At 51.1% G+C, this 25906-nt stretch overlaps 1 protein-coding gene across 3 annotated transcripts in view; it reads left to right on the top strand.

Annotated features, from left to right (window-relative positions):
• The first annotated feature begins 4857 nt into the window (after nt 1-4857).
• LOC123413152 (ribonuclease E/G-like protein, chloroplastic) overlaps nt 4858-25906 on the top strand; it is a 50231-nt gene continuing 29182 nt past the window's right edge. For all 3 annotated transcript variants that reach the window (XM_045106103.1, XM_045106102.1, XM_045106101.1), the window contains exons 1-8: nt 4858-5120; nt 11298-11401; nt 11762-11946; nt 21100-21409; nt 21503-22710; nt 23422-23739; nt 23855-23896; nt 25545-25669. In XM_045106103.1, the coding sequence (XP_044962038.1) occupies nt 5002-5120; nt 11298-11401; nt 11762-11946; nt 21100-21409; nt 21503-22710; nt 23422-23739; nt 23855-23896; nt 25545-25669 (2411 nt within the window). In that variant the 5' untranslated portion in view covers nt 4858-5001. The remainder of the gene's footprint in view (nt 5121-11297; nt 11402-11761; nt 11947-21099; nt 21410-21502; nt 22711-23421; nt 23740-23854; nt 23897-25544; nt 25670-25906) is intronic.

Here is a 25906-nt window from a genome sequence, read left to right as displayed (position 1 = left end):
CCTTCGCCGGCCGACTGGGATGGTGGAGTAGGGATCGCCGGCTGCTCGGTAGCCTGAGCCACGAGCCGGTCGATCTGCCTTTTCTCCCCAGCAATCACCATGGCATCGGCCAGACGACTGCTGTCCTGTGCACACTCGAGCGACTTCTTATAGTCGTCGGCAATGGTGATGATGCCCTTTGGACTCGGCATCTTCATTTTGAGGTAGGCGTTGTGGGGGATGGCCACGTGGGGGATGCCCAACAACGCGTGATACGGGATGTTGAGATCCACCACCTCGAACCATATGGACTCTCGGCGGAAGTGTGCCTTGTCGCTGAAAAGGACGTCCAGCTGAATTTTGCCGACCGGCGAGCAGTACTGTCCCAACACAATGCCGTGGAAGACAGTGTTGGTCGGCTGGAGGTCCTTCTCCTTGAGACCAAGCTTGACCAAGGTGTCGAGGTAGAGGATGTTGATGCTACTGCCGCCGTCGACCAACATCCGGGAGAACCGACAGGTGAGCCTGTGGGAGGCGAAAGTGGGGTCGAGGACGAGCGCGTATGAGCTAGGATTTGGCATCACCGCAGGATGGTCAACCCGGCTCCATGTAATTGTCTTTTCAGACCAATGCATGTATTGGGGAACCGGGGGAACCATGGCGTTCACCTCACGCCGGCGTTGTCGCTGGCTGTGCTTGTCGTCACCCTCACTGGTGAAGACAACATAAGCTCCATCTTGATGGGGGTAGTCATCGTGGAGACGACCGTCGTTGTGAGGCGGCGGTGGCGGAGCCGGAGCCGGAGCATGAGGCGCCGCAGCTGCAATTGGGGGAGCCGGCAGGCCCTCTCCTTGCGACACACGCCGTGCAAAGCTGCAATGTCGAAGGGTACGAGTAGCGGGCTTCGCCCGAGCGTGCATCTGCTTTGCCCGAGTGTGCATCTTGCAGGGCGCGTCAAGCATTTTCTCAAAGGAGAGCTTGGGCTGCCAGTCGTTCTTGCCGGTGCGCCTCCGCTAGGAGCCAGCTTGAGTAGCCGGCGCATGTCCCTCCATGTTAGCTACCAGCTTGTTGTTGGAGCGTGAATCAAGTTGATCCGCCTTGCGCTTGTTGTTGTTCTGGCCGCCTCGATTGTCGCCGACCGGCTTGGGAGTAGTCGGCGTGGGGACAACTTTGTCCGAGGCGGTCACCTTGACCCGCATAGCAGAGTCGGAGGTGGCGTACTTGTCCGCCTTGGCCATGAGCACCGCCAGAGAGATGGGCCCGGAGCACATGAGCTTGTGCTTGAGGAGAGTGCCGTCTCGGCAGCCGTCGATGAAGTACTAGATGGCTTGTACCTCATTCACTCCCTCGCAGGAGTTGCGTAGCTCGGTCCAACGGGTGACGTAGTCGCGAAGGGGTTCGTCGGGCCTCTGGACGCACATGGCCAGCTCGCGAGGCCGGCTAGGGCGCTTGTAGGTGACAGTGAAGTTGCGGACGAACGCCTCCTCGAAGTCAACCCAGGAGTTGACTCTGCCGGCTGGAAGGCTGTTAAGCCATGTTCTAGACGAGCCGACCAACATGAGTGGCTCGTAGCGGACGGCTACGCGCTTGTTGCCCCGAGCGATGCCAATGACGGTGGTGTAGTCGACCAGTCAGTCTTCTGGCTTGGCTGTGCCGTTGTACTTGGGGGTGTCCCGAGGGAGAGTGAAACCTCGGGGAAACGGCTCCCCTCGGATCCCGGGGCCGAAGCACGCCGGACCGATGGGGTCGTCCTCTTCCAGGAGAGCCGACTGCGCCAGGGCGTTGAGGCGCCTGTGAGCATCGTTGTCGCTGTGCGGGACGCGAGGCCCGATCCGAGCCGTGATCGGAAGGGTGTCTTGTGAGCCGACAGCATGCGTCCTCCCCGGACGAGGAACCTCATACACCGAATCACTCTCATCGCCACCATCTTTGCGACACCGGCTTGAAGTTGGCTCGCTCTGGCGCTGAGAACGCCTATCTAGGCTGCCCTCGGCCTTCCGACCGGAAGTGCGATGCGAGGAAGATCCCTCGGCTTGATGACGACCGATGGGGTTACGACGTGCTCTGGGATTGGGTCCCGGAGACTCCGACTGTGCCTAACCAGGGTCAAGCAGTGCCTGCTGCTCATTTGCGGCGTCAAGGAGATCCTTGACCCGCTTCTCCTAAAGGGCGCGCTCCTCGCCCTCCAAATCTGGCATTTCTGCCATGGCCGCCTGAGCAGCCCGTAAGTTGGCCGCAGGGGTCTCGTAGATGGGCTGCTTGCCGCCTAGAATTTTGGCAATGACCCGGCCACGGTCGTGGACCGCGCCGAGCCGGCTTGGACCCTCAGCAACCGGAGTGAGGCCATAGGCGGAGTTATACTCGCGTTGAGTGGCCTCCATCTGGCGTTTTGCCGCGGCGATGGCAATGCCCTACTCCAAGATCTGCATGCGAGCCTCCTCCAGTGAGGCCCGCGCGTTAGTGGGGTTTGTCGAAGTGGCGATGGGTGTCTTCAAGCCGGCAAGGGCGGCATGAAGCGTGTCGGCTGATACCGCAGCGGGATTAGCAGCGTCGGCTGACGCCTTGCCATGAGCCTTGGTGGTGCGAGCACCAATGACCATCACCTCCACGACGTTGGAGACGACGACAACGTGATACGGGGCAAGGCACCACGCAAATGATGGTGGACCGTTGAAGATGAGCACATCGCTGGGGTACTCATCAAGTGCAGGCGTCTCCGCGAGGGAGAGCCTACTGAAGCTGGCGCACAACGCATCGACGTCGATGTCCTCGTCAGGATAGCGAGGGCCATCGTCGAGGCACAAGTCACTGAAGAGAACGCTGAGGTTCGCAACAGCAGCGATGACGACGCTGGGGAGTGACTCGTCGTCTGACTCCCCATCAGAATCCACGTGACGGACTGGGACGTCGATCAACATCGGAGAAGCCTCCTCAAGAGCAGGCTCCACGGGCATGCTGATCGGTCCGGACGCGATGCGTCCGACGGTGTAAGCGCAGGGCCCCGCCCAACGCGTAAATCCGGCTGATGCCGCGGACAGCCCCACGGTGGGCGCCAAATGTCGGTGTTTACTCACAACATAAGCCATGGGTAGGCTAAAGATGGTGGGAACCGAAGTGACACTGGTGGGCGCTGGGGACGAGGTTGGTACAAGCATGGAACGCATGATGTACCCAGGTTCAGGGCTCTCCATAGAGATAACACCCCTAATCCTGCCGGAATGTATGATGTATCAATGGGAGTACAATGTGCTCCTAGAGCTGTTCTGCGGAGGAGGAAGAAGGAGCAGCCGGCTCGCGTCTACCTCTCATGTATGATGTGTGTGTGTGCTGAGTTGACCGACCCTCTGCATGGAGGGGGGTCGGGGGGTTTTATAGACGAACCCACTGACCTACAATAAGGATAAAAGTACAAAAGTGGGACCCGGCTGGCAGCCTCGCCGGCTGGCCAGGGGACCCATAGGGGTCTTGTCTTGTCGTTGGAGGGGCCCGCCGGCTGCAGGCCCCGTCTGGCTGTGGGACCCGCCGGCTAGCCAGTGAGGCTCTCGCGTAAGGTTGACGCAAGACACGTGTAGTACGTCCGGCGTCGTCTTGCGAGATTCGTCATGGGGGGCTAGTACGACCGTCTCCACTGTTCCCACGCCGAGTGCAGTAATGGAGTGGGAGTTTGACGGGCTGACACTGTGCAGGATGATGGATCGGAGCCGGAGTAGGTCATCGGCATGGTCGCCGACGCTGTACCTGCCGTGCACCCCAATCCAGCACCTTGGCTGACGCGTAGCCACCTTTAACCGTAGGGTCTCGTCATGACCTATGGTCTGATGTGACTTGAGCTCCCTAGGCGGCTAGTTGCTTAACTAGCCGGCCTGGGCACGACCGCCTCGCCTCTAGCCGACCGACTTGGCCTAGACGACCAGAGGGAGGTAGCCGTCTCGCCTCTAGCCGGCAGGAGCTTTCTGGCCGGCCAAAAAGAGTTGGCCGTCTTGCCCCCAGCTGACAGGTGCTTCCTAGCCGGTCAGGGGGACATGGGCTTTGTAGAATGATTCGTGTTGTTCCTTCATGGCAGAAGTCAAAGGAGTAGGCTCGATGAGCCTACCCCGGGGTTATCCCCCGACAAAGGGGGATGACGGTGACACGTTTTTGGCTTGTTTCCGTGCCTGTAGTCGTCACTAGCTCATCTAATTCTCTTTTTTGTTACTTCTGTTATTACTTTTACTATCTTGACGGATCACAAGTACCACCTCGTTCAGATTTTTAGTCCCTTTGTATTTTGGGTCGAAATTTTGCCCTTTGAATTAATTATAAAATATATATTTTATATGCTTTAACAATAGTATCATTGAAAATCTCTTTCAAATATGAATTCAATAATATTAGTTTGTGACAATATTATGTTAATTAAAATTTATGATGAAAATTGACATAAAATACGAAGGAAACAATAAACTCAGACGGAGTTAAAATGATCGTAAGGCCTTGTTTGATACTAGGGTTTTTAAGAGGATTGGTGGGATAATTTCCACGGAAATTGGATGAAACCCCAACCTTCATTCAATTTCTTCAAATGTTCATTTATCCTCAATACACTAGATATGAATAGGTATTGGGTATTGAGAAAAATACGCTAGAGTTTAAGGATTTATGAAGAAATATAAAGATGAAACATATCAAATATACTAAAACTAAAATGATGTTTTGTGATATGTGGGAATTCAAAGATTTGACTGAATAATTCTCACCAATTTTCTAAAATACCAAACAACGCCGAAGGGTTTTCAGAAAAAAGCGAGAGCGTGTATCCCGGTTCCAAAATTCGGCTTCCCCACGCACCTGCCTATAATAACGAGAAAGCCCTTCTTCTTATCTCTTCCAGCTTTCTCAATCTTTGAGTCTCCAGCAGCGTGTCCTCCCCTCTCCACCTGTCCTCTAAAACCCCAACGCCCTCCTCCAATCCCCCTATCCTCACAGGAAATGGTGGTGGTGGGCACACGCGGAGAAGAGACCTCGTCCCTGTGATGCCCTGCCATGTCTGCCCGCGCGCTGGTCGCACCCCCTCTGCCTCCCCCTCCCCCTCTGGGTACCATGCGGGCACCTCCGCGCGCCGCCGCCGGTCTCAGCTCAGCGCTGACCGGCCACCGGGGAAGGTCCCTTCCTGGATTTCATCCTCATTTGATTGTGTGGATATCGTGCTGACACCGAATCTTTTTGTGTGGTTTTGCTTAGTGGCTTGCTTCTGCCCATGCTTCTCGCACATTATTAGAGTAACAGTTCAGAGTTCCTGTATTTATCGTGAAAACATTGTGAGTGAACTCTTGGATTAGTCTTATGTTTGTAAGATGGCCCTGAAACAATCTTTGGCTAATAATAATAATTCTATGGATGGCAGTGAGAAGAGTTCCTGGATTGTTTCTGATTCTAGTAGGCAGTAGAACAGTATCTTTCTTTGCTTAGATGAACGGAGGTAGGAGGGCATGGGCTTTAGCTACGGAGGTAGGAGGGCATGGGCTGCAGGGATGCGTAGTGCTGCCGGCGATCGGCACTAAGGAGGCGCGGCGATCTTTTGGGACAAGACCTTAGTCGACGTAGTTTCTAAGCGATTAGGTAGCTTCTCGATCACTGCTAGGATAGAGGAGCTCCACTCCGGTCTTCGGTTCTGGATGACAACCGTGTATGGCCCGACTGACGACGCGCAAAAGGACAGCTTCCTTTCCGAGCTTGCGGCAGCTGCACCACCGGCGGGAGAACCTTGGATGATAAACGGCGATTTCAACATGATCTATCAAGCAAGGGACAAAAACAACTCAAATATAAACAGAAGGATGATGGGGAAATTTCGTAGAGCCATTGATCTGGAGGGACTGAAGGAGATCAAGTGCAAAAATCGCAGATTTACGTGGAGCAATGAAAGAGAGGATCCTACTCTCTGCAGCATTGACAAAGTTTTTTGCAATGCACAGTGGGAAGAGTTCCACTCTGAACACTTGCTGGTGGCGGCATCCACCTCTTTATCAGATCACTGCCCGCTAGTTCTTGCTGCTGCTGCCATGCCATTCAGGAAGGCGCGTTTCAGATTCAAAAATTTCTGGCCAAAGTTCCCTCACTTTACAGAGACAGTTCTTCATGCTTGGCAAAGGCCGGTGCCGCATGACTGCCCCTTCATCAGAATCAAAAAGAAACTCGAGAGGGTAGCATATGATCTGAAGATCTGGAGCAAGGCCACTTTTGGGAAGGCAAAAATGCAGCTCCACATTGCAAATGAGGTTATCCTCCTCGACATGGCGCAAGAAAACAGGAGGCTATCGGCGGCAGAGTTCAACCTGAGAAAGCAGCTCAAGCTTAAAGTTCTCGGTTTGTCTGCCATTGATAGGGCCAGAAAGAAGCAGGCTTCCCGTATCACCTCGCTGCGGGCTGGGGACGCAAACACCAAGCTTTCCATGCCAAGATAAAATCATGCAGAAGAGAAAACTTCATCCACTCTCTCTCAGTAGGCAGCAGAGAAGTTTTTGAACATGGCGAAAAGGAGAAGATTATTCATGATCACTTCGCTGAGTCCTTGGGCAAACACGAGGCGCGTCAAAATACTCTCAACTGGGACCGACTCACCATCCCCTCGTCCGAGCTTCAAGGAATGGATTCGCCCTTCTCTCTGGCCGAAGTTTGGACTGCGATCATCTCCTCCCCGACGGACAGAGCCCCTGGGCCCGACGGTTTCACAGGCCAGTTCTTCAGGTCGTGCTGGCACATCATTCAGGAAGATATCATGGCTGTTTTTCACAAGTTACCAACTTGCCGGGCAAAACTTTGCTGAAATCAACACCGCCCTCATTGCTCTGCTGCCGAAGAAAAACGGGGCTTTTGAAATCAAGCATTTCCGACCCATCAGCCTGATACATTCAGTTGCGAAGCTCATATCCAAAGTGCTCTCGACAAGGCTGACTGGCACACTCGGCGGACTCACCTCCCCGGCACTGACCGCGTTTCAAAAAGGCAAACGGATCCACGATAGCTATCAATATGTACAGAGCTGCGTCAAGAGGTTGTGCAGGGAAAAAAAGCAGGCTCTGTTCTTCAAGTTGGACATTGCAAAGGCATTTGATTCTGTATCCTGGGAATATCTGCTGGAGCTCATGCAGAGGATGGGTTTCTCAGCGAGATGGAGGGACTGGATTTCGCTGCTTCTCTCCTCGGCCTCCTCCTCCTGCATGCTAAATGGGACACCGGGGCCGTCCTTCTTCCATGGGCGTGGATTCAGGCAGGGTGACCTTCTCTCCCCTCTGCTATTCATCATGGCAATAGACCCACTGTACCGTCTGCTTGAGACCGCAACAACTGAAGAAATGATCGCTGCTCTGCCGGGCCGAGGAATCAACATGAGAATCAGCTTATACGCCGATGATGCAGTCATTTTTGCAAACCCAGAGAAAGATGAAGTGGACACTTTGCTTTTTCTGCTGAATTGCTTCGGGGAGGCCATGGGGCTAAGGCTCAACCAGGCCAAATCCTCTGTCATCCCAATAAACTGCAATGTGATACCGCTGTCGGAGGTGTTGCAAAATTTCAGCGGCCAAGTATCAGATTTTCCAACAACTTATCTCGGGCTGCCAGTTACTCCAAGAAAGCTGCGCCTGGTGCATCTACAGTTCATCATCGATCGGGTGCGCTCGCGATTGGCGGGATGGAAAGGCAAACTTATGAGCATGGCCGGCAGGCGGGTGCTTGTGCGCGCAGTCCTCACAGCTCTGCCCATCTTCGCTCTGTCCGTCCTCAACGTGCCCAAAAGAAAAACTCAAAGAGGTGGACAAAGCGCGCCGACAATTCCTTTGGGCACAGGACGAGAGCATAACCGGCGCCAAATGCAAAATGGCTCGGGATAAGGTCTGCTTCCCTGTTGACAAGGGGGGGGGGGGGCTCGGCATACTGGACCTCCATTGTTTTAGTACGGCACTGTGGTTGAGATGACTTTGGCTCGCATGGCAGCAACCGTGGCGCCCGTGGATGAGCTTCCCGGCTCCTTGCGACCAGGGGGATCGGGAGCTGTTTTTTTCGAGAAAACGCAGAGATTTGCGTTTCTTTGTATTGAAAAGAGGGGAAGTCAGCCTCCAAGGAGACGATTACAGCAGGTTACAAGCAGTTTAATGGACATCCCAGGATGGGGGCAAGACTACACTAAGCCCCTTGTCCCCGGCTCTAGCCCAACACCTCATCTCATCTTTGATCCTATCCGAGAGCTCGGAGAGCGACGGAGTGACATGATCAAATACACACGCATTCCTATGTTTCCAAATCATCCAGGGAACCAACAGCGTGGTGGACCTCAGCACCTTGCGGAGCGATGGTGGTGTGGCATCTCTCGCCCTTATCCACCAATCCTGAATGGAGATATCCTGCTCCGGCGTGGGGGCTGGTAGGCGCAGCCAGGAAAGAGCCTCGTGCCAGGCTTGCCGCGCGAAGGGGCAGGCAAGTAGCAGGTGTCGGATGGTCTTCGGCTCTTGATCGCAAAGCAGGCAACGGGTGTGATGGGGGAGGCCACGACGAGCAAGTCTGTCCGCGGTCCAGCATCAGTCCAGGTTCACAAGCCAGTGGAAGAACTTGTCCTTCGACAGAGCCCATCCCTTCCAGATTAACTGCCAAGAATGACATGTGAAGGATCCGTGGAAGGTTGCCTGATAGCAGGACCTCGCCGAGTATACGCCATTGGCCGTCCATTTCCAGACAAGCTTGTCTGGCTCAGCGGACAAGGTAGTGTGCGCGACGCGCTGCCATGTCGTCAGGTATTGGCCAATCTCTTGCAGCCCCACTACGCCGCGGATGTCTCGAGCCCAGGCATTGCCGGCGAGGCCTTTCGCCACCGTCCGCGCCCTTCTCCTGTTCCTGGGGATGCATGGGTAAAGCAGGGGTGCTAACTCACGAATCGACTGCCCATGCAGCCAGCGGTCTTCCCAGAACAGCGCCGTGTGACCGTCGCCTAGCACCATGAAGGTGGAGGGTAGAAGAGGCCGAGCTCCTCACGGGAGAACTGCAGGTCAAGGCCTTGCCAGGCTCTGTCGGCGTCCGTCCTCGATAGCCAGAGCCACCGCAGTCTGAGCGCGAGCCCTGTGCGCTCCAGGTCACGGATGCCCAACCCTCCAAGCGCGAGCGGCCGGCTGACCGTGTGCCAGTTCACGTGACAGTGTCCTCCATGCGCAGCCGCGCGACCAGCCCATAGGAAGCCGCGCTGGATCTTCTCTAGTTGCTTCAGGGTCTTCTTCGGGGGCGCTAGGGCAAGCATCTGGTGGATTGGAATCGCACTGAGGACCGATTTGACCAATGCCAGCCGCCCGGCTTTGTTCATGAGCCATGCTTTCCATGTCGGGAGGCGGCCGACCACCGCATTGACTAGCGGCTGCATCTGAGCCGCAGTGGGTCGCCTAGTGGTGAGCGGTATGCCCAGGTAGGTGATGGGCAAGTTCGCCGCCTGGCAACCCAGCGCCTCCAACAAGGCGGCACTATCCTCGTCGCCATGCAGGGTCGTGACCGAGCTTTTGCCATAGTTGACCTGTAGGCCCGATGCGGTCTCAAATATGCCTAGAACGCTCTTCACAGCGAGCACCTCATCCATCTCAGCATGGCAAAACAGCATCACGTCGTCGGCGTATAATGAAATGGCCGGAACATTACGGCGGGGGTGCATTACGGCGGGGGTGCAGTCACTGAAGTATGCCAGTCTGGAGCGCCCGGTGCATGAGGCGGGCAAGCGCGTCGACAGCCAGAACAAATAGCTGTGGCGATGTGGAGTCCCCTTGGCGCAGCCCTCGGCGGTGCCATATCGGGGGGCCAGGCACTCCATTGAGCATGACCCGTGTGCTGGACGAGGATAAGAGAATGGCTAGCCATTCCCTGAACTTGTCCCCGAACCCATATTGGCGCAACATCTCGAAGAGGAACGACCAAGATATGGAGTCAAAAGCCCGCGTGAGATCGAGCTTGAGCATGATGCACGGTGCGCCCAGGTGATAGAGCATCCGGAGAGACTGCCGAACGAGCATGAAGTTGTCGTGGAGAGAGCGTCCGGCGATGAATGCGTTCTGGTTGCGGCTGACTAGGCTATCCAGCTTAGGAGCAATGCGCAACGACAGAACCTTCGCGAATAACTTGGCCACAATGTGAATCAGGCAGATTGGTCGGTAGTCACCCAGCTTGTGGGCATCCGCGCGCTTCGGCAGCAGGGTCAGGAGGGCTTGGTTGAGCTTACCAAACCCTCTCCCACGAAGCAGGTATAGCTGCTCTGTTTGCAAGCGCAACCTCGCTATAGGTCGGAAACGGGAAAACTGCAAGCTTCTGGACAACCACTTGGCTGGGATCCGCGACGCTGTGCTGAGAGTTTGCGAATTTGTTCAAGCATACAAGAAGAAAAAACAGGACAGTAGAAGCTGCGTTGACAAATGATCAATGGATACCGGATCTGCGTCATGGAAACACGGCCAACATTGCAAGCGATTTTTTGCAGCTGTGGCGGAAGATTGAGAGGGCAAACATAGTTCTTTCCCTAGAAGAGGACAAGATCAGCTGGGTGGCCGGAGGAGGAAACTCATATTCAGCTAGCTCTGCCTACAATCTTCAAACCCAGGGCTCCATCATCGGAATCAAAGCTGCAGTATGGAAGGCCTGGGCTCCAGGCACCGTGAAAATGTTCGCTTGGCTGCTGCATCATGACAGGTTGTGGTGCAATGACCGGCTACAGCGGCGTGGATGGCCAAACGGATACTTCTGCACCCTCTGCATTAGAAGCCTGGAGAGCTCAACACACCTCTTTTGGGACTGCCCCTTCTCCTCTTCGATCTGGAAGACGGCGTCCTCCAGGGTCGGCTGCACGGCACTGAAGGAGAAGTGGGAGATGCACCATGGTTCCCTCAGGCACTGCCAGAGGCTGACAGCCCTCACCCAGGCTGGATTCAAGAAGGGCCTCAAGTCGATGCTGTTGATGATTACCTGGGAAATCTGGAAGGAGAGAAATGCTTGCATTTTCCGAAACAAGCTGCCGCAAACTGATGATGTCCTGCATGCCGTCAGGGGAAACTTGGAGCTGTGGCGGCTGGCGGGTGCACGCTGTCTAGAGCCCCCTTTTGGGGAAGATGTACTGAGATAATCGCCGGCGAGGATTTTTTTCTTTTTTCTGCACTTTCTCTGCAATAGTCACTCCTCTTGTAACCATGATCACTTGATCACCATCGTTTTCCTGCTTGCTTTCCCCTAAATCAATCAAGCCGGAAACCCGGATCTTTCAATTTTTTTTCCCTTGTGCCACTTGATCCCGTGGTTGATGGCAACTCTTATTTATTCAGGCACACTTTGTGTTCAGTGCAACTGACAGAATCCCCTAGTGGCAATCTTCAAGTGGAAGCAAACTCGTCTCATTCCCCAACTCAACTGATGTCTACAAGACGTGGTAATTTCTTTAACTTAGGTTGAATAGGCTCATATCTTTTAGGTACCATGCGATAAACCTTGAGAATATATGGATGGTTACATTGAATTCCGGACTTTTTTGTTTGCAATTCCATTGTATTTGAATTAAATTGCACAAGTAAAACATTCAATGAATTGCACACCTTTGTTTTTAAATTGTAAAATTGATTTTTCTGTTTCAGTAAAGTTTTCATTTTTATTTAGTGTTAATATTAATTTGTACTCCTTTTGATATGTTAAAGTTAAGCTTGTACCTAGGTTAAAAACATGTGCACCTAAAATACTTCATCACATTGTGGATATTTTGAAGTTTATGTCATCCCCAGTTGGTTTCTTACAGATGACTCAGCCATAACATGTAAAGGATTCTGTACGATATCATGGAGCCTCAAAGCAGATGTTATGGATGGTTACATTATCTTCATAACAGGCGATCCAGTTACCCTGGGTTGTTGGGAACCTGATATGGCTGTTCAGTTGAATCCTTCTGTTAAAAGTAGCAATAAATGGACGGCTGTAATCAAGGTAACTCTTCCAGCAGAAATAACTTTGTGCCAAACTAGTCAAGTGAGATGGTACATCCTTGGACAGTTTCCTAAACTTGCTATAATATCATCTAAGCAAGTTAATAATGAACAAGTTATATTCAATAAGGCATGCTGTGGTTGGTCTGGTCAAGGTAAACTAGAAAATGAACTGGACCGTCGCAAACTAATTGAGTTTAGCATTCTCGAAGGGATCTTGCTTAGTAAATAAAATATGCCTATTTATGTATTTGTACTACCTTTTCTGTGTAAAAGTGATGCATATGCTTGAAACATACAATGGTTTTCAAGGGAACAACTAAAATTTTTAGTTACGCTTTTTCAGCCTATTACAACAATCAGATTATATCCTGTTGTTCATTTCAAGTGTTTTGCCCACTCAAATGTTTTATTTTGTTTCTGTTCCTTTCATTTCCTTTATGGTTTCGCATTGAGACCATATCATTCTTTTCCTCAGTGACTAATAAAATGTGCTACTCCTGGGCTATTACATCGACCAACCATGTCTGCGGCATGTTTCATGACTAACCCGAAACTACCTTTATAACTACCTACTTACGGAGTAAAGTTTGATAGGTACTAAGTAAGTCGATTCACATCCCGAGTACATGCGAAGATCTCAAGTCTAGGACATGAAATATAAGTTGTACTCGAGACTAACAAATAACAATATCTCGACGCGTCTTGAAGTGGATATGTTTGACTCGGTGATCCCCGTCCCCGAGTTCATACTATTGGGCCCGCATGTCTATGTCCATGACTTGCGAAACATAGCCATTAACCGAATCATATACTAGTCAGAGGATATGTGTCTGTATAATCTTATCAACTAGGGATGGCAGTTCCCCGCTCCCCGCTCCCCGCTCACTCCCTAGCCTAGCCTAGCCCACCAGCCTCGCCGCCGTCGAATCCCCGCCGGTAGCCCTCCCCCTCCCCCTCCCTCCGGCCATGGCCTTCGCCGATGCCCGCTCCGGCGACTCCAGCCCCGACGGTCGCATCCGCTGGAGCGGCTCTGCGGGCAAATCCTCTGACTTGCGCACCTACCGCGAGGTCGTCAGCACCCCGCCGGCCCCGCACGGCCCCCCGTCGCCGGCCGCGCCGCGCCTGGCCCCTGCTTCCTCGGCCCTGGTGTCGCTCCACTCGACCGCGCCGGCCGCCCGCGTTCCTGTCGCCGCCCGCCTGGGACCGCGGTCGGAGGTCCACCGTGTGTCTGGAGGCCCTATACTCGACGCCGATGGATTCCAGCAGCCGCGGCGGAGGAACCGTCACCCGCGCGTGCGTCGCGCGACCACCCCTCCTTCCTAGCGCCGCCGTCGCAGCCCGTCGCTCGAGGAAGTCGCCGGCCTGTGCTTCAGGTGCCTGGAAGGCGGACCCCGGGTGCGAGCCTGCACCAACCCCGTGCGCTGCCGCCGCTGTCTCGATCTCCGGCCACGAGTCCAACTGCTGCGAGACACGGCTGCCCGGTGACCACCGTGCGCAGCCTCCGGCGGTTCACCGGCCGGTGCCCAACTCCCCGTCGCGCAACCCCCCCTCCTCGACTCCCCCGCGACGCCGCGCGGCCTCGCAACGCCGCGCCGCCCCAGCCGCCCGCCCCCGCGCTGGCGCGTGTCACCATCGCTCGTTCCATCGAGATGGAGGAAGCGGAGGAGGTGCTCGCGCGTGGCATGGTGGCCACCATCACCGGCACCAGGCCCCCCGTCTCACCGGCCGACGTGGAGGCTTCCTTGCATGCTATGTTTGATCTGCAGCCCGGCGACTTCACTGTGCACAAGCACGCCCCGGAGGACTTCCTCATCATCTTCTCACGGCTGATCATGGACCGGATGGCCGGCGACCACCTCATCAACGCCGCCCGCTTCTCCCTGCTGCAAGCTCGCCCACGCCACTGCTGGGAGCTTTGCATACTCTATGCAGCTCGAGCTCCGCGGCATCCCGGCGCAGGCGTGGCACCTGTCCACGGCCGAGCACATCCTCGGGACTGGCTGTTGGGTTGATCGGCTGCACCCGGACACGCGCTCCCGCGCGGACCTTGCCGTATTCCGGCTCACCGGGAGCGTGCGAGACCTGGCCTCCATTCGCCGAGATGCCATCCTGGAGATTGTCGAGCACGTCCCCGCCATCCGGCCTGACCTGCCTCTGGCTGTCCGCACCCTGGAGTACCCTATCTCCATCCGGCTAGTGAGATCCGCCGCCCTTCCCAGGGCGGTTGACGATGCTACCAATGGTGATGGCAATGGAGATGGAGAGGCTCATGGCAGCACGCATGACCCTGCAGGCCATGGTCGTGGACGCGGGTAGCAACGCCGCCGTGGCCGGAAACGTCGCCGACCAACCTCCGCCCCCGATGGACGCGCCGACGGCATGGCAGTAGACTCTGCCGGCTGGACTTGCTCCGGAGGCCGCCTACGGGCCGATGGCGAGGCGGTCGACCCTGCCTGGCCGGCGTCCCGCGCCGCCGCGGCTGTGCATGCGCCTCCGTCCGTCCCGTCCCGTGCCAGATGCATGGATGCATGGCCCCAGGCTGGGACCCACCTGCCTCGTCGCAAAGCCAAAAGGGGAAAGCGTGGGGGAAAGAAAAAGCGCGCCAGGATTCAGGCGGCGCTGGCCAACGCTGCAGCTGCAGCGGATCCCAGGCCGACCGGGTCGCCCACCCCACCGTTGGTCCTTGCCACCCCGACAGCTGGCACCTGCCTATTGGTGCCCGCCCGCCCTCCTCCTGCAGCCGGGCCCGCAACGCCCCGGTCGTGCGCGTCGCCTAACGCGCAGGGAGACACCCCCTCGGGTGATGGACCCACCACGGCCAATGCCTGCGCGTTTGGGGATCCGGAAGGCTCATCCTCACCACCTGTGGCTCCCGAGGCTGATCCGCTGTCGGGGCAAAGCGATGCTTCGCCCTCGTCAGCTCCTGTGGCTGATATGTCACCTACTGCTTTGCATGCCGACCCCGCCACTACTACACAGGATGCAGTGCCCACGTCCACCCCTGCGGCCCTGCCGGATCTGCATGGCCCCCTCTCCTCGCCAACGTGGGACGCGAGTGGTGGGACCCCATCCATCGCGCCTTCCCCTCCTGCAGCTGCCATCGGGGACGCTGACTTGGGCTGCCCCTCCCCCGCGGCCCAGGAGCCCAGGAGCATACTGCGAAGGCCCACGCCCGCTTCACCAAGCCCGTCAACGCCGCAATCCACCCCTGCGTCCCATGCGCCTCAGGTGCGCAGCGCAGGGCGCTTTGCCACGCCGCCAATCACTCTGCGACGTACCAGACAACCGGCCTCTGTCAGCTCCTGGACCCTTGGAGATTTCCTCGCCGCGGCAACTAAGCAGACTTGCTCTGCCCTACCCAACCCCGGATGCAAACGTCGCCGACAGCCCCTGAACTTCTCGCCGCGCCGCGGACGATCTGCCACCGCTGTGAAGACCAAACCCGGCGTGCCGCCCACCGCTGGGCGCCGTGCGCAGGTCCAGATACTGCGCACCCTCGGCATCATCGGCACCGATCAGGTGATCTCCGCCGAGGCTATGAAGGCTTATGATGGGGTCTTTGTTGCGCCCCTCTCACATGCTGTGTTGACGGCCATTGCCGTGCTCGTTGGCCGCGCGCTGCCCGCCGACCCGTCCACGGCGCCTGTCACCATGGTGATATCGGGCAGCCTGATCGAGGCCTAGCCGCGCCGTCGCGTGCCCATTTGTCGACCTCTGCCTAATGGATCACGACCTCAAAATCATCAACTGGAACGTTCGGGGCCTCAACGCCCGTGCCAGACGTACGACAGTTCGCTCGCTAGTTGTAACTTCCAGCGCTTCGATCGCTTGCTTCCAAGAGACTAAAATGGAATTCGTCTACTCGTCGACTGTCCTTGAGACGTTGGGCTCTGAGTTTGATGAATATGTTTATCTCCCAGCGAACGGCACCCGTGGCGGGATACTATTGGCGTGGAAGAGCCGGGACGTGACGATCACGGACCCGATGTTCACCACCAATACCATCTCCGCCCAGGTTAGCACACCTGGTAGCACGAGCTTGCCGTGGTGGCTATCTATCGTCTATGGCCCCCAGGACAACAACGCCAAGATAGCTTTTCTGCAGGAGATTCGCGACGTCCGCGACGCATGCCCCGGGCCATGGCTCATCTGCGGGGACTTCAATATGATCTATCGTGACGAAGACAAGAACAACGACAATCTCAATCGGAGAATGATGGGGCGGTTCCGTCGCGTTCTCAACGACCTCGCGCTCAAGGAGATTTACCTCAGCGGCCGGCGCTATACATGGTCCAACGAGCAGAACCCGCCCACCCTGGTCCATCTTGATCGGGTGCTGTGCTCCATGGACTGGGAGGAGCGGCACGGCGAATGCCACCTGCGTTGCCTGGCCTCGGTCGTCTCGGATCACTCCCCCCTCTTGCTTGACTGCTCGCCACTCCCAGCAACGCGTCGACGATTCCACTTCGAGGAGTACTGGACTTGTCTCGCCGGTTTCCTGGAGATCGTAGCGGCCTCGTGGCATTCGGTGGATGATGCCGACCCGTTCCAGCGGTTCATGCGCAAGCTCACCAGCTGGAGCGCGCGTTTCGTTGGCAACGTGCGAGACTAGCTTGCGATCACTTTCGACGGCGCCGCTATCACCGATCCTACCGGCATGGCCGCGACCACTTTCGAGCACTTTGACAGCCGGATTGGGACGAACATGCAGCGTGACTGCACCATTAGCCTGTCGCAATTCATCGAGCCCTCAAACCTGGAAGATCTTGACGCGCCATTCAGCGAGGATGAGATTTGGCAAGCCATCAAAAGCATGCCGTCCCGCAAGGCGCCCGGCCCCGACGGCTTCACCGCAGAGTTCCTCCGATCCTGCTGGCAGATCATCAAGCATGACCTCCGATGCGTCTTCGACCAGATTTACGCGCTGCGTGGACGAGGGTTTAGCTGCCTTAACCAGGCGCTGATCACGCTCCTCCCCAAGCGCGCCGAGGCCACTGGCCTGGGTGATTATAGGCCCATAAGCCTAATTCACATCGTCGCCAAGGTCCTGGCCAAGCTGCTTTCGCTCCGCCTAGCCCCCAGGCTCAACAACCTCATCAGCAACGTCCAAAACGCGTTCATCCCCGGGCGAAGTCTTCACGACAACTTCATCCTAGTGCGTCAATCCTGCCGGCCTATCCAGTTTGGGGGCCTCGGTGTTCACGACCTCGAGCGCACTGGCCTCGCCCTTCGCATACGGTGGCAGTGGCTCAGCCGAGTCGATGCTGGCATGGCCTGGAGCGGCCTTGACCTGCACTTCGCGCCCGAGGAGCACGCGCTCTTCTTCGCCTCTACCACCATGGCTATCGGCAATGGCCAGCGCGCCTTGTTCTGGGAGGACCGATGGATCAACGGACGTGCAATCCGAGAGATCGCGCCTCTCCTTTTTGATCTCATCCCCAAACGGCGTCGCAAGTCAAGAACTGTTGCGGACGGCCTTCACGCGAACCAATGGGCCGCAGACATTCACGGCATGATTGGCATCCCGGAGATTGGAGAAGCTAAGCTAGGACAGAGAGAGAGAGGGAGAGAGGGAGAGAGGGAGAGAGAGAGAGAGAGAGAGAGAGAGAGAGGACTCCGATGTATGGCTCAAGAGGCCTATACATGGACAAAGGGGGGACAACAATTTTTTAGATAAACTGCGAAAGCTAGGACTTGAACTCAAGACCTTGGACTCTACAAGCAAACGTGCAGTGCCACGATCCACATTGCTCGCGCCATCCCACTAATGAATCGTGCCACACATCTCGAGCTAAAGCGGTGCCACGAGATGAAAAAGCACTAACTGAAAACTAGACACTGCCGTTGAAGCCTAAATGCACTGCCATGGTGAGAAAAACAAGCTGTGCCTGTGCCTGGTTTTATTCAACAATAGCATGCCGCAAGATGACAGATGCTCGTCATGTGGCAAATTTATTCTTTTCGAGAAGTGGTCAGGCTTCATGGTGTTCCAACGTCCATTGTCTCAGACCATGATAGCAAGTTTCTTGCTGCATTCTGGCTCACTTTACGGAAGCATTTCAACACTGAAATAATTTTTTCTAGCATTGCCCATCCACAAAAACGACCAAAGTGCTGAACAAATTTTTGGGTATGATTCATTGCATTTGTGGAGAAAGAAAGGGCCTCATTTTGCTCTAGGATTATTCATTTTTGTGGGCCATTTATGGTATGCAGGAAGAGCCTGAGCTGCTGCGTTCTCCGGAAAAAAGAAGCCAACTCCCCACGCAGAGATGTTACGCTAGGGATGGGGTCGAGAGCTTCTGGTTCAGAAGCTCCAGCACCACGTCATATACATCTAGAAACCGTATGCTTTGAAGAAGCTCGTACAGTTTGGAAAGGTTTTTTTTTTTTTGAAGCAATCTATGCTTCACACTAGTATATATTTTGTAGGAGTCCTAGATAGGAAAGTAGAGTAGGCACATATCCTCCACAAAAGGCAAAATGTAGATGATAAAAAGTTTGATTAAACACAATGGGATTTGGCTTTATCTCTAGCTGAGTTCTCCTATAACAACTGCAGACATAGAAACACTGGAAGGAGTCCTTTCTCAATTGTCTACACTAAAGTCCCAAGACATGTACTTTGCTGGGCCTGGTGAAGTACATTAAACTATTTGTAGAAATATGCAGTGTTTTGGAAGCATAGAATCAGAAGTACAAGCAGTTAGCTGACTGCAAACAGAGGTTGAAATCATTGCAAGTTGGTGATAAGATGATGGTATACCTCCGAAAAGAAAGACTGCTTTTAGGTGTTAGCTTAGGCAGTGAAATTGTGGATCCTTCTCTATTCCGAGGAAGATAAACGATAATGTTTATGTGATGGATCTTTCATGCGAGATGGATATATCCAACACATTCAGTGTTGCGGGCTTGACCCTCTACCACCCAAAACAAGCGGTTAATGAAGATAACTCAAGGTCGACTTCCAAACAACAAGGGGAGAATGATGAGGAACATTAGAGAAAATTAATGAGAAAAATTCGCCGAAACCATTTGACTTCTAAGTATTTGTAATCCATTCTAGATAAGTTGGTTCATAAGTCACGCGTTGTTATATTTATCTTCTTATCGTATACTCCCTCCGTTCCTTAATATAAGGTGTATTCGTTTTTTGAAAAGTCAAAGGATGTCTATGTTTGACCAACTTTATAGCAAAATATATACTTCCTCCGTCTCGGTGCATTAGGCATCTTAGAAGGCGCACTGCAACCTAGGCACACAAAGATTGGATAGAAGAAGAAACTGAATTACAGATGAAGCCAATCACAATATTCCTTTCTCAACTAAAAATGTGCTATTAATTAGGAGACCTCTTCAAAGTCAAAAAGAGTGCCGCATAAGTTAAATGCATTGGTCCTTCAATTAATAGATGGAGTCTAATTAATATGCATGCAACTAGTACTATTGTAATGTGCCTTAGTGTTTTGGGATTATTTTATTTTCGTAAGATGCCTAATGCATCGAGACAGAGGGAGTACGCATTTACAATACTAAAAATACAAAATATAGAAATATATTTCATGGTGAATCTAGCGATAATGATTTGGTATTCTAAACATTGATATTTTTATCAATAAACTTGGTCAAAGTTAGAAAAGTTTGAATTTTTGAAAAAATAATACACCTTATATTTAGAAATGGAGGGAGTAGATAATATTTTCTAGAGTCTTGCTGAGATGATAATTAAACATTTATTTTCTCAACTGTTTTCTTTAAGGCTACTCGTAGTGGGGAGTATCACACATTAGTATCATGCATATGATACTAAGTGTATGATACTACCTTCATAGTGCATAGTATCATAGAGTAGTATTTTAGATGATCTCATTTATGCATGACACACAATAGCATAGAGTTTATTATGATATGGTATCATAATATGATACTCAACCCTCTTTTTCTACATTTAATTCGATGCCACGTCATCAAAATTGCCTAGTTGGCATGCATGATACTAGCTATGATACTCCCAATACAGGTAGCCTAATGTTGAGCTCAGGATAGCTTCATGTTCTGTTGGACACCACTACATAGTGGCACCGCATGGATGCCTTCCCATGTGGATGCCTCCCCTCCTTCTCTTGCATGCAACCATGACATATAACCATCACATCATCAAAAGATTCTTTCCAATTTGAATATAAAAAAGTTTTATCTCCCAAATTGTTAACCTGATTGACGATCAGCTTTCACCTTAGCTTTCTCATGGCGAGATCTTCAAAACTATATCCCATGTCGGTATGTTTCGACAAACTTTTTTTGGCGATACTTGCAGATTACTATCACTTACTTGCCATGTTATTAGTCAGATAGTTACCGGATTTAATTAACTTAGTTGCCAGATTGCTCAACTAAAGTGTAGGCTGATACTTCTTACTCATTGTTAACACTTGAGTAATCACTATCTAGCTTTGCATGACATTGCAAAGTTTAAAAATATACAAAAATATTGTCTGGTAACTACTCATAATTTTTGTGGCAACCGTTCCCTGTTAAGATGACAACTATGGTGACATAATCTGGCAGCTCGTGGCAGCGTTTTTTTTCCACTGGAACATGTCAACATGGGATCTTGTTTCATAGCTCTCGCCGAGGCGAACCCAGCGGTTAAGGCGGATCGCTATTGGATTAATGGTTTGTGAGATAAATCACTTTAAAAATTCAAAAAAGCAACTAATGTGATGATGTCAGCATGAGGTGTAAGTTTTTTGCATGCCTGCTTGTGCTCTCTCAATATAGGAAAAATCCCGTTGATATGCGTTCAGTGAACGCATGCACGCTTATGCAAAGTATAATTTCCTTTTCCTTTATGAGTTGCTCAGTTTAGGTTTTACTTTGCAAATTCCTTTGTTTAATGGATTTGTGATAAGAAACATCGTGTTATATGGAACCTATATTGGGAGGATGAGGCACATCTTTCTGTATTTCATACATCTGACAAACATTTTAAATTCACAACTTTACAAAGAGGTTTTCGTGTCAAATGCTATGGGTAATTGATTTAATTGACATACCTGCCTATTCATTGTTATTATCAGAAACACAACAGTCACTTATTATGATTGTTAGAAAAATGATATCATTCTTTTGACATGTTACACACTTTCAGGTACCATATGGCGTGCATTTCAAGTATAATTATTTTGTTCGAGAGGAATTTTTTTCCTCTAATGACATCATATGGAGGCCTGGTCCTGAGTGCTCCTTGTCGATACCTTCAGTTAGCCAGAAAAATCATGTCATCCTTGTAAAAGATCAGTGGATGGAAACCAGTGTGGCAGGTATTTCCTCTCCTTCCTGGGGATCATGGCTGATGGAAGCTGACTCTGTTGAAGATCAAATTGCTGAGAGAGGGAAGCGTGACAGCATTGTGAAAGGCCACTCTGTTATAGATATGGTGGACGGAGCTTCATCTGTAGGTAATGTTGCTCTACCACATATTTTCATTTAATCAGTATTGACTGAGACCCTTAGAGTTGCTGAACACTTAAATGTTTTCAGTTGATTGGCAGGTGAGCATATTATAATGAGACTTTGGAATGGCACTCCTTTAGATGCAGTCAGTCCATCCATCAGTGTGCATGATGATTTTGCTGCAGCTGATAAACGCAATGCAATTAAAATAAATGTAAACCAACAGGAGATAAATCAGCCTGTTGAGGAGCCATGGGTTCTTGGACCTATCATCTCAGCAAAGAACTCTGTTGCACAAGTGAAACGCAAGAAAGACAGAAGGAAGTTTTTGAATACGGAAAAGGATTCAGGTGAAATAACTGAAAACATGCCTGAACAGGATCAGCCTGTGGAGGAGCCATGGTTATCTCAGTCTTGGGTGACAGCAAACAGAGCTGGTGTTATATCGAAACGGAAAGTAGAATCAAAGGATATTATGAAAAGGTTAAAAGAATATGATAAACCCTCAGCAGCTTCTGAGAAGGATATGCCCGCCACCGGTGAACCGCCAAGAGTCATATTAATTAACTCCTCTATCTGCAGTACACAGAGAATTGCAGTATTGGAAGATGGGAAACTAGTTGAACTCCTGCTGGAGCCCATAAAAAACAATGTACATTGTGACAGTATTTATTTAGGTATAATAACGAAACTTGTGCCTCATATGGGAGGTGCTTTTGTCGACATTGGAATTTTGAGACCTTCACTTATGAGCATAAAGCAAAACCGTGATCCATTTGTGTATCCTCAAATTGTCAAGGATATTAAAGGAGGTTCTGCTAATTACTCCGGTGATAACAATGAGAGCCTTTTGACATACGATGATGATGATGATGATCATGATGATGATGATGTTGCTGACGATGAGTTTGCAGATGAAGAAAATGAGGATGATTCATCAACATTTCTGGCTCAGAATGTTAAAGAAAATGAAGAAGGCTTGGACATTGTCTCCCATTCTAAGATAAAGAGGATTGATGGTGCTGAATTTGAAAATGTCTCTGGTTGGGATGATGAAATTGATGATCACTCGGAAGATGAATACAATGATGATCACTCACCAGGAGATCGGTCAGAGATCTGCAATGATATTAAGACATTATCTTCCATTCAGCATGCTTTGAGGGAATCTAACGATGATACAAATGGATGTAGATGGTCTCAAGTTCGCAAGGGCACAAAAATCATGGTTCAAGTTGTCAAGGAGGGATTGGGCACGAAAGGTCCAACACTGAGTCCCTTTCCATGCTTAAGAAGCCGATTTTGGGTATGTAAGATTAACATAGTTCATTAGTTCTCATGCACTTTGAGCATTACATTTTTAAAGCTTTATAATCACTTGTTTAAAAGATTTAATGCTTTATAATCTCTTGTTTATCACCAAAGAACCAGCCATGGACAGGGGTGCGTGTTAGCTATCCACATGCCAGAACCATGAGTTGGTTTCGAGATCTTATGTGTTTCAACTCTAGCCTACCCCTACTTGTTTGTTTTGTTTGCCATTGGTACAACAGTCACACAAAAGGAATATCTCTGACCGCTAAATGCATCCTGGTTACTTCACAGAACCACAACTATATGTTTCTGCACCCTGTTGCAAAAATGCATGTTATACACATGAAAAAAAATGTGAAGAAAAATCAAGTATCTACAACATCCTTAACATGTGCATTTGCAAAACATGCCATAACAAGCTGTTTCCTGCTTCACTATCTAACAAACCTTTTCGAGTTCTGATCTTGAATAAAGCAATGATCTTAACTTACCTGGATTATGTTGCTTAAGGACATTTGCCATGATAACATGTTAATGATATCACCGACAGGTGGCAACTAACTTTTCGAGGCACATTCTGATGTAAGTACCAAAACTTTCCAAAGAATGCCCTTCTTCTGACAGACCCCAAATTGTATGGTGCATAGGTGCTCAGGTAGAAACCTTTTTAACTTTGGGATAAGCCTTCCATTTTGAATTGCAGATATTGGTCTCCCGTGGCAACAAAGTTGGAGTTTCAAAAAAGATTACTGGGATAGAACGCACCCGGTTGAAGGGCATTACAAAGTTATTACGTCCTCCTGGATTTACTCTGACGGCCCGTACAGTTGCCGCTGGCCATTCCTGGGAGGAGTTAAACAAGGACCTTGATCGCTTGTTATCTACCTGGAAAGGAATAACCGAACATGCTCAATCTGCTGCCTTGGCTGCCGAGGAGGGTGTGGAAGGTGCTATTCCTGTGATGTTGTATAGATCAAAGGGCCAGGCTCTATCTATTGTTCAAGATGATTTTAATGAGAAGGTGAGTAAAGTTTGCATACTATTCAAACACAGCAGAACCAATAAAATTATGTCACCAGTTCATTTCTTTTCAAATGCTTTACTCGAATCCCGATTAACTGGTATTCTTCACTTAGGTCAAGAGGTTGGTTGTGGATTCTCCTCGCACCTACCATGAGGTGAGTAGCTTGACATATGATATGTTTATAGTCATATAAACTCTTGAAAAAATATTTTTTGTAAATTATTTTTCCTTCACACTGATGCATGCTTTATGGTGTGTGCCTCTATACAGAAGTTGAGTTCTATATGCCTATTTTTTCTGTAATCCAAGAAGTAAACACTTGAAATATATTCTCCAAAAATTTGCTGCACATTTTTTGTTGTCACATAAGCCTGTTGAATGAATGGCCCATGTGGCCCATTTACTGCTGGCCCAGGATGGCCAGGCCCGTACTAGAGAGTGGCCCGATCTTCACAAAGTGGAGGTGGATTTGAGGAAGAACACGAAGAACACGAGAGGAAACACAAGGGGAACTAGTACAAATCAACACACAAGTTGCAAATAAAGATATACATAGATGGATCCTTGATCCACATCATCCACAAGAGAGAGATGAAACAAGATAGTGTTCTTCCCCAAGTCCTAACACAAGAAGGGCTTGAATTCCTAGAGGAATCTTCACCCGTAGGTGGCCTTGATACACCACAAGTCTTCTCCCTTGGGTGGCCTTGATACACCACAAGTGTTCTCCATGAGGAGCCATCTCCATAATGGAGGGATCCCACTAGGAGACGTAGATGAGCTAAGCTCTATCAATGAGTTTTAATCTTAGCTAACCCTGGATCGAAGGTGGGGGAGAGGTATATATAGGTCGTAAGTGAGGAAGGGATGCATGGTCCGTGGGCCCAAAACTTTGCGCAGACAGTATTACCAAACAGTCTGGTCGTGGAGGACTGGACAGTCCGGTAGTGCAAATCTTCGGAGGCTTCGGTGCAGGACCGGACAGTCTGGTCGGTTGGCCGGACAGTTCGATGGCGAGTCTTCTGGACAGCCCGGTGGCAACAGAAGGTTTTGAAGCTGCGCAGACCGACACCGCACCACACCTCTTTTTCCTTTGCTGCCTCTTCTTCCGTCGCTGTTTCCATGCTTCCCTCTTGGATGACGTAGTCGTACTCTTGTGCTTGCACTCCCTCAACATGCGCGAAGCTCAGCTTAAACCTATATATGCACTAGGAGGGAGAGTCAAATAGTATACCATCCTCAAAGGGGGCAAGTAAACACAGTGTAAAGGAGAGAAATTCACCTTTATATGCATGATGTGCGAGCTGCATGTGTCTCTTGACGATGGGGCACTTGACATGGTGATGTCCGGGGGATGCTCCGCATCAAGATGGGAATGAATGGTATCTATCGCCTCTCTTGAGGGCGACTGTTGTATGAGTGGCCCATGTACTGCTGGTCCAGGAGGCCCAGGCCCATACCAGAGTGGCTGACCTAGTTGAGGTCGAGCTCCAGGCAGCAAAGGAGCGGGCCACCAGAACAATCTATGAGTTCGACCACAGGCGTGCCTCCACTGCCCTATAAAGCATAATAACCAAATATGGATAGTTGCACTGTTAGCATATTAGTGTACCTTAAAGCAAAAATGTACAATTTACATTTTACTGTTAGCATATTAGTGTTTCCTATGGATATAAAAGTAAAACATGTATTGTGTGCTCTACCTTTGTTACATTGAGGGGTATTGTCCATTCTTAGTAGAAAATCACATTTTCCAGACCTGTTGATGTAAACAAAAAATGCTTTTCTTCTTTCGTTTCTAGGTTACGGGCTATCTCCAAGAGGTCGCACCTGAGCTCTGCAATCGAGTTGACCTCTACGAGAAAAGAGCTCCCATATTCGATGAATATAAGATTGAAAAGGAGATCGACAATATTCTGTGCAAAAGGTATGATGTCCCTTCCTGCATTACCGATGTTCGTTTTACAGCTGCTAATGTTTTTGCTTCCTGTGTGTAATATCTGGGAGCCATTCTACTGGAGAGCAAAATTGCATCTGTAACTGTATATTTGAGTTTGATAAGTAGCTTCACTATGTCTGGATCAAGGAGCTGCTTCTGTGGAGTAGTGCGGATGTTATCTCTGTATTGCTGTAACCATAGCTTTTATCACTTCCTAACCAAGAA

Source organism: Hordeum vulgare, chromosome 7H (assembly GCF_904849725.1).
Source record: "Hordeum vulgare subsp. vulgare chromosome 7H, MorexV3_pseudomolecules_assembly, whole genome shotgun sequence".
Lineage (NCBI taxonomy): Eukaryota > Viridiplantae > Streptophyta > Magnoliopsida > Poales > Poaceae > Hordeum > Hordeum vulgare.
Note: the sequence above shows the minus strand (reverse complement) of the source record. Positions and strands in the feature narration are given on the sequence as shown.